Raw genomic sequence first — 19,517 nt, forward strand, 5'->3', positions numbered from 1 at the left:
CGAATGGTCAAGTGGAGGTCTCGAATCGTGAAGTGAAGTCTATTCTAGAGAAAACAGTGAATCCGACAAGGAAGGATTGGAGTTTGAGACTTGACGATGCCTTATGGGCCTATCGGACCGCTTATAAGACCCCGATTGGAATGTCGCCCTTCAGATTAGTTTTTGGAAAATCTTGTCATCTTCCCGTCGAGTTAGAGTACCGAACATTTTGGGCGGTCAAGAAATGCAACTTCGACATTGATGAGGCGGGAAGGCATAGGAAACTTCAACTCCAAGAGCTAGAAGAATTGAGAAACAAATCCTATGAAAACGCCAGGATTTATAAGGAGAAAACGAAGCTCTTCCACGACAAGTCCATCACCCGGAAGAATTTTGAACCGGGACATAGGGTCTTACTTTACCATTCACGGTTGAATTTATTCCCGGGCAAATTAAGATCCAGGTGGATTGGCCCATTTGTTGTAATAAAGACTTTTGACCATAGAGCGGTCGAAATCCAAAGTGAAGAAACAGGACAAATTTTCAAAGTGATTGGACACTGATTAAATCCATTCTATGAAGGTTTTAATGCAAGTGTTATTGAAATCATCCACTTGGATGTCTCGGTGTGTTGAACCAAGCTAGAAGGACGTCTCGCCTATGACGTTAAAGAGGGGCATTTTCGGAAAGCTTTATGCTTTCATGTTTCTACATTCGAATAAAGAAGTTTTGAAAATGTTTTGATGCGTCTTTTGAAGTCATTCTTGAAGAAATCAATAGTTTCTAGGTGTTTGGGGCCTTCCGAATCAAGAACTAGTGAAGAAACGGAAGAAAACGAAGAAAAATCGAGAACCGGGAGCAGGATGTTGTGCGACCTGCACACGGGTGCGCGGCTGGTGTTCGCAGCTGACCTTCAAGTTGCGACATAAAAATGGAACCTAACTGCATATGTTGCACGACCCGCGTGCCCCCTCTGCGCGGCCCGCGTGCTGTCCTGACGACCAACCCCTATTTTGTTGACCACCTTTGACTTTCGTTGACCAGGTGGTTTAATGAGTTCACCAACGTTGACCGGGTGTTGACCACACTTGAATATGGATTGAAAAGCTCCAACAACTCTTCTTCCTCATTTCATTCTCTCAAACACCCACCATTCTCTCTCAAACTCTCAAGAACACATAAACCCACTTTTCACTAAAAATCGATTTCCCGGAGTTCTACCGGTCGAAATCCGACGACACCACCGCCATTCTTCACCATTTTCTGTGCTCTACAAACCCCACCCAAACTTTACTCTGATCCATTGCCGGGTTTAGGGGCGCCACCACCACCCAACTCGCTGTTTTCCAGCCATTTTCCGACCAACTCCGGCCACCTCTCTCAATTCCGACACCACCAAAGTGTTTCTTTTTCAAAGCTCTTTACATCTAACCAAACAAAACCTCTAAATATCACCAAAAATTTTCCCAGGATTTTTAAGCCACCATGAGCCGCCACTGGATTTTTCACACAAATCAAGTTGAAAGTATTCCTTTAGTGAACAAGTCTTGCATTTTGGCACCTACGTATAACCAAAAAGCTTGGGGTGCATGATAATCTATACAATATGTTCCTACAACTGGGTTGGTGTGGTTTTCTTCGACTTTGTGACAGAACTTACGAGGAACCCACAATGGAATTTCTTAGCACTTATGCACGAGATGATGCAGTGGGAGTCCTCACATTCTAGTTGAAAGGGGAGTATCATAGGCTCACATACGAAGACCTTGATTCCATCATGGGTATAGATGATTCATTCCGCATCAACCCCCAAAATCAAGAGTACCAAGATTTTCTACGTAACCCGGATGCATGCTTTTGTATGCAGATTTCCGGTCTCACTACCTTCAACCCGAGCCGACAGCATGCCAAGCACATTGTTCACCCCTGCTGGCAAATTGCTCATCGAGTTCTCATGACAAGCATCTTCGGGCGACTCGAGCTCGGTCAAATCAATAGATGTGAGCTATTTTTCCTCCGAAGCATGAGGCGTGCACTCCCCTTCAGTTTTTCAGGCTTCTTTTTAGACAAATGCGACTCCATACGCCAGCGTTCCACAGGGGAAAATTTCATCGGGGGACTTATCACGATCATAGGTCGAGCCATCGGCCTAGACTTCACGGATCCTAAGTACATACCTGTCGACACCCCACCGAACTTCCTGCTAGATTGTGACGCCCTCATCCGGATGGAGATGTTGCTTGATCGGGGAACCCGCACGTACCGTTGGTTAGACTCTAACAAAGCCTTGGTTTACATCCTGCCAAGTTGGATCGGTTCTTCATTCGATACAGGCGACCCCGACACTTGGCTTCCTCCAGATCAGTTGACCCAAGCAGGTGTATTCCCGGAATTCGGTGATGATGAGGGTGACGACGCTTAGGAACAAGAGGAAGCAGATGATGAAGAGGAAGTAGATGATGATGAGGGTGACCCAAGCAGGTGTATTCCCAGCATTTCCCTTATCTTTTACTTTTTCATGCATTTTTAAATAGGTTGCATAACATTTTAGTTTTAAGCTAATTTTCATTCATTTTTTTTATATAAAATTCCAAAAATATTTTATTTTCTTCTTTTTCACCTTTTATATTTTTGCATAACATTTAGCTTAGGGCATTAACATTCATGCATTTTTGTTGTCTGTTTATTCTCACCTCCTTGGATGCCATGGAACAGGCTCATAGTTATTGTATCATTATTGGTCCAGGACCTTTTTGCTATCTCACCCATCGAACCGCGACCATTAGCTGCAGTTTGGGAGTTCATACTTGGGATCAGATGCTGGTAGATTAAAGGGGTAAGTGATCATGGACAGGTAGTTTGATTGAAGAATTATGCATATAATACTAATGACTGTAGGATATACTAAAGCAATGGATGTCTTAGCCTTGCCATCACTACCGCCGAGAGGATCACACTTGATCATGTTTGAACCGTTAGGATGAAGCACTAGTGCTTGTCCCCGAGTAGAATCCATATCCGGTCTTTTTACATCACCATATCTTTTTGCGATTTTCTTAGGATTTTAGAGAAGTCTTTTAGTCCGCATGTGGACATTTTCATGTGTTTAAAAAAAAGGGGGCAAGCAAATTCCCAGCTGCAGAAACCTGAAAAGGGTGACCGGTTCAATTATTGAACTAAATTTTCCAACATTTTGGTCACCCGGCGTTTGATATTCATTTATTTAGGTATGTTTTATTGTATATAGATCGAGTTGTTTTTCGCAAATTGGTGATGTCAAGGAGACTATCGAGTTGGATACTACGGGAGGTTTGGGCCAACACCAAGTGAGCCGATTCCTACAACGGTGCCCGAGCGATTAAAACCTAGTTACACATGAGAGAAACCGGCAAACATGATATCAGAGTGTACATTTAAAGAAGAGCTCCAACTGAGCCCATCCAGCTGCTTTCTCCCAACTACAGATATTCTTCATTGTATGCATGTTCCATTGAGGTTGCGACTGCTCATCCCTCCTTTCTCACCTAAAGGAGTTGTCCTGGCTATGGTTTATGGTTTCATTGTTATCAGATGAAAAAGTTGTGAGATAATAGCAAGATTTATTATGACCATGTTGACTAACGGTGATCAGGTTCCGTGGTTCTATCCATTCTTTTTATTTTCTTAGGATAGTTCATCCCGAGTTAATTTTAGTCTTGTCTTACTTGAGGACATGTAAGGTTTAAGCTTGGGGTGATTTGATAGTTAGTTTTGTTTACTTCTTTTTATAGTTTATTTTAGCATATTTCATTCATAATTTAGATAATTTCCATGCATATTTTCCTTTTTGTTATTTTATCACTATTTCGGGTACTTTCGAATCTTGTGAGCATAATTGCAGGTTTTCGGGTCTAGTGGAGCGGGAGTGTTCGGGACGTATGGGAAGCGATGGGATTTGGTAGACAAAAAAAAGATTTTGGGCTTGATGGGTAGTGGAGATGATGCATGGAGTGATCTTGATGATTATTTGAAGGCTTGGAGAGAAATAAACTTTAAATTTGCAAGATTCGGGGGAATATTCAAGCGTGTGTAGATTATTAATCGGGAGGATTTGGAGAAGCCAAATTGGGCTTAAAACGAAGAAAAACTTGAAGAAAATGGGCTAGGAGGTGATTGGATTCGATTTTTGACCTTTTACTTTTTCAAACTCCTTATATCTCATAGTACTAAGACTTTCCTTTTAGCAACGTTAACCAAAACTCAACTGATTTCTGTATGTCATTTTGATGTTAATAGCATTGTTAATGCGGTTGGTTTTTATCTTTTATAAAATCATAATTTCTCTAATCGGAGTCACATTTTCGCAACACTTATATCCTTGGGATCACTTTGTTGTGTACTTTCCAAATACACTAACCATAATAAAGAATGATATAACTTTTTGGTCATTCATTCTTGACCCTATTATTACCATTTAACTAATCGTATTTTCCTTTGATATGAATTTATCATTATCATTGATTGATGCTAATCTCTAGTGACGATTGGTGATAGGAAATTCCTAACTATCACATCGTCCTGCATTGTCTTGCTCTATGTAAGGTGTTATAAGGCTTGAGTAATATTTTGTGGTTTTGGAAAGAAAAAGTGGTAGAGTGGTAAAAAATGAAGTTATCATTGTGATATTTAGGATCTGGCTTGGGATTCTTTCTAGTGTTTATTTATGTAGTTTGAGTGGGGACGGAGGGAATAGGTGGATGTATAGAAGATGATGAATTGGTGATTCATTTTAATCAGTGGGGTTTAAATATATATATTAGTAGAAGAATGGCGGTTGGTGTTATTTTTGGAGATTGGGTTGTTGGGAGGGGAATCCGAAGAAGGATCAAACTGAGGGAGATGATCTAAGCTTTGAGCTAGCTAATTTAGAAGTGAAAAAAAATCAAGTTGAAGCCATGTATCAGGTTAGGGGTCGGTGGTGTAGTTGTTTTGGTGAGTGATGCGTAAGGAAATTCAGACTTGACGAAATAAACATGACGAGATGTATGAATTTTGTTTGTGAGTGGATCGAGGAGGGTGTAAGCACTTTGAGATGAAGAGTAACTCGCAAAAATGCATGGTTTAGATTTGGGCTCGAGTTTATGTTTAGTGTATGGACGCAACCAAGGATATATGAGACATCCAAATCTTCTGAGTTTGTCATGATTTTGTAGGTTATTTAAATGTCAAAAATATGGAGAGGTATTATTTAGATTGGTAGTAGGTAACATATTAAGTAAGTATGTGGTGGTAGTGACAATAAAAGTCCAAAATTATAGTGGCATGTTTGACTATGTGACGGTGTCGTCTTTCAGCATAGCCATTACGTTCATGAATGTGAGGAGGTGAGGTTAGATGGGAAATACCACAAGAAGCTAGGTGTGAGGTTAATTTGATATATTCACCTCCATTATTAGAAAAGAATTATTTTATTTTTGTTTGAAAGAAATACTCAACAAAATTTTGAAATCGTATAAAGGTAATAAGAGAATCAGACTTGTGTTTTAAAGGATAAATCCATGTGTATTTTATGAAATGATCAACAAATATACTATTGTATTTTTATCCATCGACAGATTGAAGGGGAGATCTCTATACATAAGTGAAAATCAATTCTAGTGGATTAGTGAAAGTAAGAGATGTAGTATGAAAAGGAAGCTTGTGACTTTTATTAATACAATAGGAATTATAATTATTTTTTCAAAGAAGTAATTCTAGGAATAGTAGAAGCTAAATGTTATAAAACTCTTGGAGGTGGATGTCCAAGTCTATGATACCAAGGAGTGGACTTATTAGAAGGTGTATGAAAAGCGGGATGTGGTGATGTAGAACAAAGTCCATAGACCTCTGGATTAGCCATTATGCGGAGTAGAATATGTTTGGTTTTGAAGTCCAAGATAAGAAAGTGAGAGGATTAGAATTGGATTAGTATGTGATTGACAATACACAAACGAGATATAGAGATAATATTTCAGGATGTGAATGGAACACAAAGGGTATTAGTGAGAGTAAAAGATGTATTATAAAATTTAAGAAATAAAAAGCCAACGTGAGTGATAGTAAGGGGAGAACCATCACTAGTGAAAAGTTCATCCATGCCATCGTAAGAGTATACGTAAGAGTATATAGGGACAAGACGTTGAGATTGTTGGTGATATGTACATGAATCACTATAAAAGAGCCAACCCGTATTGGGTGTGTTGGTGGTATGCATGACATGTGCCTAAGGAGAACTTTTGTTGTAGTTGGTTCGTGGCAAGAAAGGCAAATTAACATGTGGATATTTTTTTTGAAAGCATTACAGGAGGAAGAGAGTAGCCTTTGGTAAGGCAGCATTGGGATTTACCTAGGAACTGGTGAGTAGAGGTATTTGGCTGCTGGGGGTTGGTAGAAATGGGAGGGGAATTTTTGGAATTTTGGTTGTTCCAAGGTTTGTGTGGGGGCCGTTTAGTTGTTGCAAAAGTTGTTGCAGATTGATGAATACTTGTATGGATAGATGAGATTTGAGCTAATGAGAGTTCATGGTTGATAAGTTTTTCGTGAAGTTCATGGAAGGATATGGAAGTGTCATAGAATGGATAACTTCAATTACTGTTTTATATTTTGTGGAATCTAGACCAATAACAATAACAACTATGATGTATTCCTCATCCATTTGCTTGCCCAGAATACTGAATGCATCCACAATGGTTTTAATGGTCCGCATGTAATCTGTAATCTCTGAGATTTTTGTGGTTTATTTGAGTCGATATTTAATTTGTTTGATGTGACCTCTGGATGGTATTGTATACGTGTTTGATAGAATCTTCCAGGCATCTAAGGATGAGGATGCATTGGTGATGAGAGGAACAATGGAGGGAGATAGAGTGATTGCTCTAAAAAGCAATAGATCTTGATGGAACCAGGCAACATAATCATGATGAGGAGTGGTGGTGTCGTTTTCTGCAACAATGGGTTTGGGAGATGGGTTGGAACCATTAAAAGTTTTATAGAGATCCACCACATATATAGGAGGGCTACGATCTGAGTCTTACAACTCATGTAGTTGGTGGATAGCAAATTAAGTGAGGATGAGAATTATACAACAATGCGGGATGGGGTCTTGAGAGTCAGAGTATGTTATATGAATAACAGAAGAATAAAAGGAGTTGTCGTTGATGCACATGATGAGGGATAACTGTGGCAACCGGGAAATTTTTAGGATGAAGGGTTCCTGGATGATACCATATAAAAGTAATAATTGAAACTTATATTTTTACACCGAATGGAAGTCGACTACATATAAAAGTATAAATAGAAGTCAACTACATATAGAGAAAGAGATCCGATAATGTTGGATCTGTTACAATAGTTATGGAAGTCTCTATCGATTATTCAAATTAAATAAAGCATGTGATAAATGTACATAATACAACAGAGGAGGATTTAGATTATGTGTTGATAAATACTAATTTCCTATTATCACACTTAATACTCGTAGCTTCAAACTACACTTGTTCCAAATCTATAAGAACTCTTCTCAGCCAAACTATGTGACAAGTTGATGTAAAAGTTGCCACATATTCACCCTCTTTTGAAGAAAGAAACCACTATTTCCTACTTGAGTTCCGAAATATGGCAGTAATGCGAAGAATAAAGAAATCGTCAGATGTGTTTCTATTATGCTTAGTAGAACCAACCTGGTCATTGTTGTTTGCATATGGTTAAATCATGATAAGATACCCACACTAAGTATGCAACATTAAAGTGAGAATACTATTTCTTAACAATGATTATATAGAATCTTGCATCATTCACTTTTGTGTCGTCTTATCTTTCTAATTCGTCGTTAATATTCATTAGCATTCCGACAATATTGTATCCATACATTTTGAATTTCTTAAGGTGTCCTCTAAGTACTTTTTGTGACACGAAGGTTCCTTCCTAGGATTGAACTACTTAGAAACATTAAAAATATTGTAACTCTACCGAATCATTCATATCAAACATCATTTTAATAGACATTCAAAACTCATGTATAAGTTTCATTGATGAGCTAGCATAGATCATATTCAGCGAATAAAGAATTATGATAACTAGTTTACCCATATGTTGTTTTCATATAAAGACTTGGTTCGAGGGGTGTAATGCCTGGTTCCTGGTATATATTTGATTATTAGTTATTAGGTTTTAAAAGAGCAACTCAACGAGTTGGAAGCCCCAAACTCGTCGAGTAGAGATGATACGACCCGCATGACTTAAGTGACCTACTCAACGAGTTGGGAGGTCCCAACTCGATGAGTAGACTAGCAGAGATGAGACCCTAATTTCAGGGTTTTACGCTCTATTTAAACACATTAACCCTGATAAGTTGACCTCATTTCCAGCCTCCATTGCCCCAAACCCTAATCACGAAGCCCTAAGCCATTTTTGGTGCTTGTGAGTTAATATTGTGCTTTCTTGATAAGCTTGGAGAAGAAGAAGCTTGAAGGAGGAGCAGGAACAGGTGGGGGAGTGTAGATCCAGAAGTTAGGCTTCATTTATGTTTCATCTGAGGTATAAAGCTCCAACGTTTTCCATGATTTGCTTAGATCTAGTGTTATGATGTTTTGCTTCATGTTTTGGCCCAATAAAGTTGATGATTGGGATTTGGACGTCCCATGTGAACAAACCCTTTAGATCTAGGGTCATAAGGGGACTACATGGCATAAAGGTGTCAACTTTATGGCCATGGAAGTCCCATGCAACCTTTAGACCACTATTTTGGTCTTTTGAAGCTCCTAAATCCATGCATGTTGAAAAAGGTGGAAACTTTATGTGTTTATGTCGTCCCTTGATCCTAGATTTATGACCTCATGGTCTACTTTGAAGTATTGATGGCCTTTGGAGTTGGATTTAAGTCATTTTGGGTTGGGTTTGAGTTTTATGCTTTAGGAGAGGCTCTTAACGGGTAAAGTTGGAAACTTTACCCTTCTAGACGTATTTCCAGCTTAGATCCAGAAGATAAGGCCTTAGTTTGAAGAATGGTGTCTTAATGCACTAAGAAAGGCTAACAGACTAAAGAACTCGTTGAGTCCATAAGGGAACTCGACAAGTTGGGTCAAAATATCTCAATTCTACTGAAATCAGGAAACAAAGTATTGGATAATGAGATCGATTATGTTCCATGTCATTTTTCCACATGATATCTTGTAGAAGAAGGATTATATGACCACTTATCTTAGGACACGTAACTGACTAGGTTAGAGTTCGACAGGGGTTTTGAAAGATACAATTTGCTAATCAAATTTTGAAGTTATACTGGAAACTATAGCTATTAGACTTATCCAAGTGGGAGACTGTTGGATTAGGTGTCTAAGCCAATAACTATAATTGGTATATACTTGAATTCATAGTAGCACAGTCCTTTTGGGTTGCCCTCATAACTAGCAACTAGACAGGATGACTTTTGGAGAGAGGTTGAATTTATTATTTGACTAATAAATTGAAATAAATAATTTGTTAACATATTATGAGAATAATATATTAATTAGAATTAGTAATATTTAATTAATACTTAATTAGAAATTAATTGAAATTAATTTCGGGATTAAAAGAATTAATTAAAAGTACAAGGACTAAAGTATAATTGTTTAATTGTTGAACAAGAGGTCCCAGAACCTTCCTAGGGAAGGTGGTGGACGAAATTCCTAAGGATAATTAGGGTTTCAAAGTATAATTGTTTAATTGTTGAGCAAGAGGTCCCAGAACCTTCCTAGGGAAGGTGGTGGACAGAATTCCTAAGGATAATTAGGGTTTCAAGATTATCCCGTGTGGATAATTAAAGTGGTGGATAATTACAAATTTGAATTAATAATATTTTATTCAAATTAGGGTTATCCAGTGTATCCTATCTGCACTATAAATAAACTTATAGGGCTTGAGATTTTCGACGATCTGAATCCCAGAAGGATAACCGAATTTTTAAGAACTTTTCCTCCTCTCTCCTCTTGCTTAGTTTGGGTGTGATCTACTAGAGGCATGACACTTGTGACACTTACTCTCGAAATTCAAGATTACTAGGCTTTCAATTGTTATTGCTATATAACAATCAAGGTATGTTTTCTTAACCCTATTTTATGGATTTTGAAAACAGTATATACCTTCTAGGTTTTTTTGTTTGACGTTCAAAAGCTGTATGTTCAATTAGAGAAAACATAGATCCAAGAAATTAGGGTTGCATGCACACATAGGATTTGTTTGTTAGGCTCAAAACCCATCACTTTGTTAATCTCTTTTGAGCTCTAGATCCCCCATTAAGCCATACATGCATGTAAAGTTGCCAGCTTTACGTGATAAGTCACCTTAAGGAAGTCGGATCTGAGATTTGGGTTAAAGTCTTAACCAAGTAATAGCTTAATGAAGAAAGTAGACATCTGAGGCGTATGTTGGGTATACGAGCTAAGTACGCCCCTGTACTCAGCAGTGGGATTCGAAATTTTGGGTTTTTTGGTATTGGAACCATGTTGGATCTTAGGAGTCTAGGGCTTTATTGGGCCAACAAAATTCTATTTTTGGACTGATGTTATTTTATTAGTCTCTTTTGGTTGAAGGCCCACAAAGGGATTTGGGCCATATTTGGGCTTTAGGTGTTCATTTTGGAATTTTGGCCTTTTGGATAGTTGGCTTGGGCCTTAGCCTTGGGCCAAGTTAGGTAAAGAGTAAAAAGGTATTTTACCATAGTTTAGACTCTTAGTGGGAGTCGGGATCCAATTATTAATTGGATGTTATTTTATGTTGATAGCACGAGGATTTTAGCGAGCCAGCAGCTAGAGATTTATCTATGAGATTCAGCAGTCTGAGGTGAGTTTCCTCACTGTCTTTAGCGGATCGAAGGCACCAATGTTGACCCATGGTTTATTACGTTAGGATGTTAGATGTCTACGTGACACTTGCATGTGTAAGCATTGGTATGTATACCGAGCGAGGCTTGATGTCGGGCGAAGCCTGGGGATTAACAGATCTGTAAATCAAGTGGGGCCCGAGGCCCGATGGGACTTAATGCCGGGTGGGGCCCAATGAAGGGCAGGGGCCCAGTATGTGTTTATTATGTATGGTATGGGGTATTTTGTGATTATCGCATGTGTTAGTAAGATTATATATTTATGCGCGTATATGTTAATTGGGAGGGGCCTGATGTCAGGCGGAGCCTGGGGATTGATAGATCTGTAAATCGAGCGGGGCCTGAGGCCGGGTGGGACTCAATATCGGGCGGGGCCCGATGAAGGGCGGGGGCCCATTATGTGTTTATTATGTATGGTATGGGGTATTTTGGGGAGCTCATTAAGCTTTGTGCTTATGGTTTACTCTGACATCCTTAAAAATTCACAAAAATTTAAAACTTTTTCAACCATTCAAAACCATTAGTTATTGAAAAAAGGTTTCCAAATTGTTTTATATCATCAGAGTATCCCAGGAAATTAAATCATAACATGTGAGGAAGTTTACGGTCACGCCTTCGCCTTCCCGCGATTACCAGAAGTACTGGAAACAATAATCGATAAATGTAAGCTGGAAGGCTTAGTGAGTTTCCCCCAAAATACCAACTCCATACAAATCATAACCATATCATAACAAATAACATTCATATAGAGTCTGCAGTATGACTGGACCGCCCTCACCGAGCCTTCAGTCTATCTGGCCCATTCTCAAAGTCTGCAGTATGACTAGATCGCCTGTATCGGGCCTTCAGTCTATTTGACCCACTCTCAGAACCTTCATCATGTCTAGTCTACCCTCCCGGGCCTTCAGCCTGTCTGTACCGTTCCCCGGGCCTTCGGCCTGACTACTGCGCCCTGATGGGTCTGCAGTCTATCCAGTCTGCCTTGGGTATGTTAGCCTTCTTCACACATTAGGACCGCCTCAACCTACCCGCAATCACACAATCAAAACATAAATATCATACGCTAGCTAACATGTACAGATAATCATACGGTCTAATAGATCACTAATCATAGCATTATCCGATATATCAGGATACCGATCTAACAAATCACTAAGCATAGCATCATCCTATATACCAGGATACTGATCTAACATATCACTAACATAGCATCATCCTATAACCAATATATAATACAAAAGGGCCGGCCTTGGTGCCTTAGACCTTGTTGATATAGTGAGCAGAACTCACCTCACAATGCTGAACTGAACAGAAAAGATCACGCTCCCAAAATATTGGTCCAAAATCAAACACCTATAACCACCATAGAACCAATTCCATTAAGATCCAAATTACCAAAATACCCTCAAAAGTCAAACTTTGTCAACCCTTGGTCAAATTCAACGGTTAACAGTCAAGGTCAGTAGTCTATGTTGACCCAACTCGACAAGTGCATCTAGCGACTCGTCGAGTTCCTTTTAGAACCCAGAAAAGTCATGAAGACTCGAGTTAACTCGTCGAGTTATCAAACAACTCGTCGAGTCCATATAGTGTCCATAAGATCGGGGAAAACCCTAGCCACTCGTTAAGTTACCTCACCAACTTGCCGAGTTCACCCAGAATCCAGAAACAGGAAAACCCAACTCAACTTGTCGAGTTCCTTCATTCTTCTTCTCATTCAGACTCTTTTAAGTGAAACCAAATCTCCAAACTGTAGATCTATCCTCCTGGGGTGTAGTTACCACGTAAAGTTACTAACTTTACGTGCATGCAAGGCCTCAAGAGGCTAATACACCCAAAACTAAGCTTAGAAAGAGGTTTAGGGCATGGAGAAGGGTCAAGGTTAAATAAAGTCGACAACTTTATGCTCATGGGGCCTAGAGGAGTCCAGATCTGATACCATATCCTTATGACAAGCTCAAACCCGAGAATGACTCCATTTTGTATCAAAAATGGCCATATACTTGCATAAGGGGAGATCTAGGAAATGAAAAGCCATGGTAAATACTTTTTACCTCCAAATGGCAGCTAACACAGAGTAGATGTCGGATCTACTGCTTCTCCCTTTGCGACAATTTCTTCAAGCTCTAAATTCCTTCACAAACACACCAAATCATACTCCAAGGTTCTCTCACACACACACAAGAAGGTGTAAAGCTAAACTAGGGTTTTCTATGGACGAAAATGAGGTAAGGGGGCTGGTGTGAGGACTTAAGATCCTTTAAATAGGGTGCAAACCCTAAAAATTAGGGTTTCCATGCACAACCTCTACTCGTCGAGTTGGGGTCCTCCAACTCGTCGAGTTGGGATCCTCCAACTCGTCGAGTAGATTCTAAAACCCCCGACTAATCAATCTCTACACGACTAGTTGGGGTAGCCAACTCATTGAGTAAGTCCAAAATATGAATATATAAGCTTTAAATTTATACCTGGGAGTTAGGATGTTACATTTTTAGTTTATGTTTCAGGACTTATGGTTCTAAAAGGAAGAGCCCGGGATGATTCCAGAGTACACACCACTCGATTCCACATTTTGTGATTTACTCTGATATTTTGTGATGTAATGACATACTTCAGTTTATTTTGGTTGTATGACTATCTTTTGGATTATCGTTTTACTAAATTAAAAATGAAATTTTTAGGTTTTATTTTTAGAACGTGACAAATGATTTTAGTAACGATTTTGAATTACTGAAAAAATATAAAATATTGTTCTTATGTACTTATTGTGTCCTTTTGAATTAAATTACTTACTTTGTACATACAATTATTATTATTATTACTATTTTTTTATTATTTAATTATTGTTATTATTTTTTTGCAGTTTGATGGCGTTTGGTGTGAAGGTGCAAAGGTGTGGACAAAAGACACATTATTGTTACTTAAAAGTTTGGCATTTAGGTTTATGAATCAACATACCAAAGCAGTTCAACAGTGGAGCCGGTTCATCTCCATTTCTTGCTTACTTTCCATTTTCATAGACCATTTATTACTTTACTTGTTGTCAGTCAAGCAGGTTACACCATTTATATGAAAGTGTCATTTTGTGTAATTATTTAGTTCACCCTTGTACTACTTAATCTTACGTTGCTTTTTCTTGCATTAAATCGCCTAAAAAGCAATGTTATATTTAAATTAGGATTAAATGCCAAAAAAGTTGTATCGAAAGTTGGATGCTATATATAACAAATAAGTAGAAGTACATTACTATTCTATGCATTAAACTTCCTAAAAAGAATTGTACTTCCATTTAAATTCAAGTTAAATTCCATAAACTAGATGTAATGAAACTAGGTTGTTGTAACAAACAAAGAAGTTGAAGTACATTGATATTTCCTTAACTATATAATTTATTGTTTTGACAAAAAATAAAGATGGTGGTTATTCTAATATCCAAACGTCTCATGTTTTTATAGAGTTATTTGGATATGTTATATTGTTGCTGGAAGTTGCGGTGATGAATACTGAAAAGTTCAGTTTTTTCATGGGATCATAACATGTGGAAGTTCTACCCCCTTCCCTATTATATAGTGTTATGTTTGGATTATCTTAGGGCTACATTGTTGTTTTATGGCTCACTTACTACTAGAATTCATGACAAATGGTGTTTGCAGTTATAGTCCTAGTCTATTGCTATTTTTTTTGTTCATCTTAGTGATTTGATGTTTATCTTCCCCCTTGCTTGCTCATGTTAGCTTGTGTATTAAATTTGTATTATAAATGATATGACATATAATTGATCTCGCCAATGTGTCCCAAGAGCTTGCATACAGCGTAGCTGACAAGTGATGTCGACCCAGTAGTTGTGGAAGGAATGAAGTCTTAGGAAATTGGCATTCCAAGTTTGTTAAGGGAATCGATATGATGTGATAAAAAAAAAAATCTTTTATATTTATTTAGCATTGGAATAATCATTTGTATTTAACATATTATATTTTGTGCAATGAAATATTTTTCTTGTGTATTGTATTTTTTATGTATTATGAAACTTTAAAATGTTATTTAATTTGAAAATTAGTAAATCCTTTGAAAATATATATTTTTTAAAACACTTAAAACTATGACACGAAAAATGTGGTTCGTCTTCCTTTATAACAGAGCTTTAATGACACATGGTGTGTGTCGTAAATGCATGTTGTAAGCTTATGACACACAAAATGTGTGTCGTCTTCTTTTATGGTAGGGGCTTTAATGACACAAATTTGCATGTCATCTATATCCCGTTATGACACACAATGCATGTCTAGTAATGATATCGGGGTGCTGCCAATGCTATTTTGGAAACATCATGGTTTGCAACTTGTTACTTGAGTTACGTTGTCCCACTCTAGAAGCCACCATCGTTTACCGTGATAATGTTAGTGTTGTTTTTATATCATGCAATTCGAGTCAGCATCATAGAAAGAAATTCATTGAAATTGACATACATTTTCTTCGTGATAAAGCCACTCTCGGACATATTTGTGTTCTCATCTTCATGTCCCTTCATTTGCTCAGTACAAGTGTACCGATATCTTCACAAAAGGGCTCCCAACAAGTTTATTTTTTGATTTTCAACACCGATATCTTTGCAAAAGGGCTCACAACATGTTTATTCTCTAATTTTCAATCTAGTTTGAACGTTGAACATCTGTCATACACCTCCCGATAAAACTGAGGGGGTAGGGGTGGGGGGATGTTAGTGTATGTTTGTACTTAGCCCATTTGTATTGTACGCTTATAGCCTGGTGTAGCAAGCCAACCTCATGGTATCGTGTATTTATATTGTTTTGTACAATACTATTCAAGCAATGATATTAGATAATAATAATAATCAGCTTAATTACGGTGGGCACTATATTATTTTCTTTTTAATGCTTCAAAATATTCATTAATTGCTTACCTAAGTACTGTATGTATATGAAAGAAAAAAAAATCCAGATAGAGAACTTAAGCAAAGACTATGACCACGTGTTTATTAACAACTACTTTTAGTTAGTAAGATTAAAAATAAAAATAAATAAATAAATAAATAAAAATAAAATAAATCAATAAATAAATAAATAAATAAAAAGAAGAAAGAAAGAAAGAAAGAAAGAAGGAAAAGGTAAACAGACATTCCTCTTTACCCATGACCAAAACCGTGGGATTAAAGCGAACAATAGCAATATTTGGTTGTGATCAAGATATTTTGCACCTTAACGGTTAATAACAATGAATCGAGATGTTTTATAATATCATTCAAATACATGTATTAGTTAACTTGATAATCATTGATCGAAAACTATATATATGTTACATTGTGCATGAATACACATGAAAATATGAACACTGAAAATCATCCATGTAGGAGGTCCAAAACAGCATAATATGAAACCAGAACCGGTATGGATATAATTGTGCCAAAGATGACCCTGGAAAATGAAAACAATCAGTAACCTTACTCAAAAGAAAAGAAAAGCATAATCCTCCAAGAAAGACATGGAACCATTTGCATTTGAAATTATTGTACCTTGTAGTCGTTTTCTAAAAACATAATACATTTTTAAAAGTACAAACAGTATGACACCAAGTTGGCATAAAATAGCAAAAGAATAGTAGAAATGCTAGAAGTAAACAAACTTACGCGGTACTAAGCACATTTGCATGGAGTCCATATTCCTTTGCATATACAAAAGACGAAATTGACTGTGGTAGAGCAGCCTATAAACCGATAGATACATACATGTATGTTAGTTTAGAGCAACTAGTTAACAAGTTATTAAAACATATGCTTGCAAAACATATTTGCGGTTGTTCATCTGATAGTCTTAATACTTGAAGTGTGCATGCTTTAATAGAGAGTGATTGTGTTCTAGATCGGATTATACTTCTAAACCTTACTAGGGATAGCATCTTGAAATTAATAAAAACCTCTATATATCATTTAGTTGCGAAAGTAGCACGATTAACCTAAATTCATAATGTCTTTTAACCCTAGCAAATTTGTCATTTCCTTTATGTAAATTTTTATTTTAGTTTTGGATTCAAATTAGGTCTAGATGGAAGCCTTTTGTGGATTTCTTGAAAGATTAAGATGACCAATTTTGTAACATGAAGACAAACCGGTATACTTACTTGAATGATTGCAACATGAAGTGCATCTCCTCTTAAACCAACAGCAAGAGAACCAACAGCAAATGTTGCTGGTGCAATCACAAACCTCATCACCATCCCAAACACAGTTAGCCTCACACCACAATCAATCACCTTCTCTTGCAATGCCATGAATAGTCCTGTATGCTTGGAAGTTAGTACACATGGACCACTTTTAATTTTGTTTCAGCGTGATGGAAGAAAAAGAATTCAGATTATTATAAAAGTGCAACAAGTATAGTTACTACTTGAACTATAATCTATCTATGAAGTAAGAATATTCTTCTAACTTTAAAATCATAAAAGGTAAACAGTAGAGATTGAGCATGGGAGCGGGAGTGGGTTGAGAATGCGGCCACCCACTTTCACGGAATGGGGGTAATGCGGGTACCGACCCCACCATTTGCCCCATACGGTGCATCCTAAGAGCATATGGTATGGACAACGAGAAATTATATTATTGCTGATGTGGCACCTCATAATGTAGTCATAACAAGATGAACAACCCCCCTCTTGTTAAGAGGGGGTTATAGCATATTGTTGAGATGACAAATTTGATGTTATAAGGTGATCCATACCTAATACTTTAAAGGGTATCTTTGATTACCACTCTAAAGAGCCAGGAATAAACCCTTTCAATAGCCAAAAAGAAAAACTATACAACCATGTATATATTTATCATTTTTGTTGATATTTCTATGATTTCTTTTATCTTCTTAATTACACATCATAACCAACCTTTTACTTTCTTGTACGAGATTGCTAAACATTAATCTGCTATAGAAACAAAAAAATAATAATAATAATAATACTAATAATAATAATAAAAAAAATAAAAATAAAAAAAATAAAAAATAAAAATTCAAAAACATAATTGACTAGCATTAAAGTTTATTAGAGAGATGAAAACTCAATAAATTAACTGGTATTATATATAACACCATTTTCACAATAAGTGATACTTTTTATCAATGAATCTTTAGAGGTGATTCGCCGGTAACCCATAGCACAACATTCATTAAAACAATGGGTGGGCGAAATTGCTTTGGAAAAAGAAATTACTTGTCTTGGAGCAATACGTGATTTTTATATTTATTATCTTTTAGTGTTTGTTCATCATCAAAAGTAACAAAAAGTATCTTGGAATATATCTTTTACTTCGACAAATGAGGGACAAAAATTCTCACCCATGCAAAACATGGCAACTCCAGAACCAGCTTTTGACATAATCTGTATCGATCCTTCTAAGATGTTCGGCATTTGAACGTTCCACCTGAATTGATATGTTTAAACAGAAGATAAGAACGAGTTCTATATGTTTTTTAATTGCTCAAAACTATAATAAATAAACGAACGTTAGAGTAAACCGAAGGAGAGAGGACCTAAATAATGGTAGTGCATATATTACTAACATATGTTTTTATAGTAGGTTAATTGGTACACAATAGTTTTTGTCTATATGCCTAAAATAAATCACGCAGCTTATAAAACTTAATTGTACGTTGATAATCAGTGATAGCATACCTATACGATACGAGTGCCCAAAAAAGTCCCAGCATACAAGCATAAGAGTTAGGGTTCTTAGAAAGCTTAAGCCCAACAGTCTTCATCAAAATCAACACAGAATTAGGTCTTCTACTTTTGTCCCCTTCACTTTCGTTCTCAAGGTCCATGGCTGATTCGTCCACTGCAACTGCTAAATCCATCTGTTTTTTCGCACGTTGGATCTCTAGCATGAACAACTGAAACATACTCCATATCATAGATTGGAAAATTGAAGACTGGATGACCATATTCTCTCCCAAGCTCCCATACATTGCTCGCATAAGTGGAACCCCTACAACAAGAGTATTATTCAAGCTAGATAAACAGAAGCTTGTCACTGACCATTGATAGCTGCCTTTACTACTACAATTAGCCCATAATGATATTGTTACAAGGATGATGGCTTTGGAGATAACATCAGCAGCTATGAAGAGATGATTGAATTGGTAGGGATTGATGCGAGTAGTGAACTCGAATGTGAAGAGTGGCATGATGAAGTAGCAATTAAGCCGATTTATTGTATCACAATCGCTGGGGTTGAACATGTTCCACCACTTCACCGAACCATAGCCTAAAGTTAGAGCTGCATAGAGAGGAAGCATAGCAGTTAGCACATTATAAATGTCTTCCCCCCCTATCATTGTGGGTTGATATTTGATTTTCTGTTGATTAGAAACAAACTAATGGTTTATTTTGTGGAGGTAAACAATGAGATGATTTCAGTATTTATATACGAAATGGAGTGTTCGAGCTATTCGTTTACAATATGACCACTTTAGTTAACACAAGTTGGGATATCGTAATCTGTACTTTGTTAATGGGAACAGTGATGTGACGATTTTTACCTTAAAATTAGTGCATATCAACCTAAAATGCATGGGTAGACTTGTAATTGGGAACACTCAATATTACACTCAATTCAAAAAGGGTTTCTCAAAATCATGGCTTTTTGCAATCATAA

The 19,517-nt window shown here is 37.1% G+C and overlaps 1 protein-coding gene across 1 annotated transcript; it reads right to left on the bottom strand.

Moving 5' to 3' along the window:
* Positions 1 to 16,081: 16,081 nt before the first annotated feature.
* On the bottom strand, positions 16,082 to 19,272 carry LOC145011305 (auxin efflux carrier component 5-like). Its single transcript, XM_078970004.1, has 5 exons — positions 18,536 to 19,272; positions 18,199 to 18,284; positions 16,994 to 17,151; positions 16,503 to 16,579; positions 16,082 to 16,290 (listed from the first exon to the last, which is right to left on the bottom strand). The coding sequence occupies exons 1-5, from the start codon at positions 19,195 to 19,197 to the stop codon at positions 16,215 to 16,217; spliced, it is 1,059 nt and encodes a 352-aa protein (XP_078826130.1). The 5' UTR covers positions 19,198 to 19,272; the 3' UTR covers positions 16,082 to 16,214.
* Between the last annotated feature and the right edge of the window lie 245 nt (positions 19,273 to 19,517).

The sequence above is a fragment of the Lactuca saligna genome, chromosome 8 (assembly GCF_052625555.1).
Source record: "Lactuca saligna cultivar CGN05327 chromosome 8, ASM5262555v1, whole genome shotgun sequence".
Taxonomy (NCBI): Eukaryota; Viridiplantae; Streptophyta; class Magnoliopsida; order Asterales; family Asteraceae; genus Lactuca; species Lactuca saligna.

Excerpts from the sequence above, each read along its gene's own strand:
- LOC145011305 (XM_078970004.1), bottom strand. The coding sequence starts at position 19,197 with ATGATAGGGGGGGAAGACATTTATAATGTGCTAACTGCTATGCTTCCT. Across the intron at positions 18,285-18,535 it reads TGGGCACTCGTATCGTATAG|GTGGAACGTTCAAATGCCGA; the intron begins GTATGCTATCAC and ends ATATCAATTCAG. Across the intron at positions 17,152-18,198 it reads AGTTGCCATGTTTTGCATGG|GACTATTCATGGCATTGCAA; the intron begins GTGAGAATTTTT and ends CCAAGCATACAG.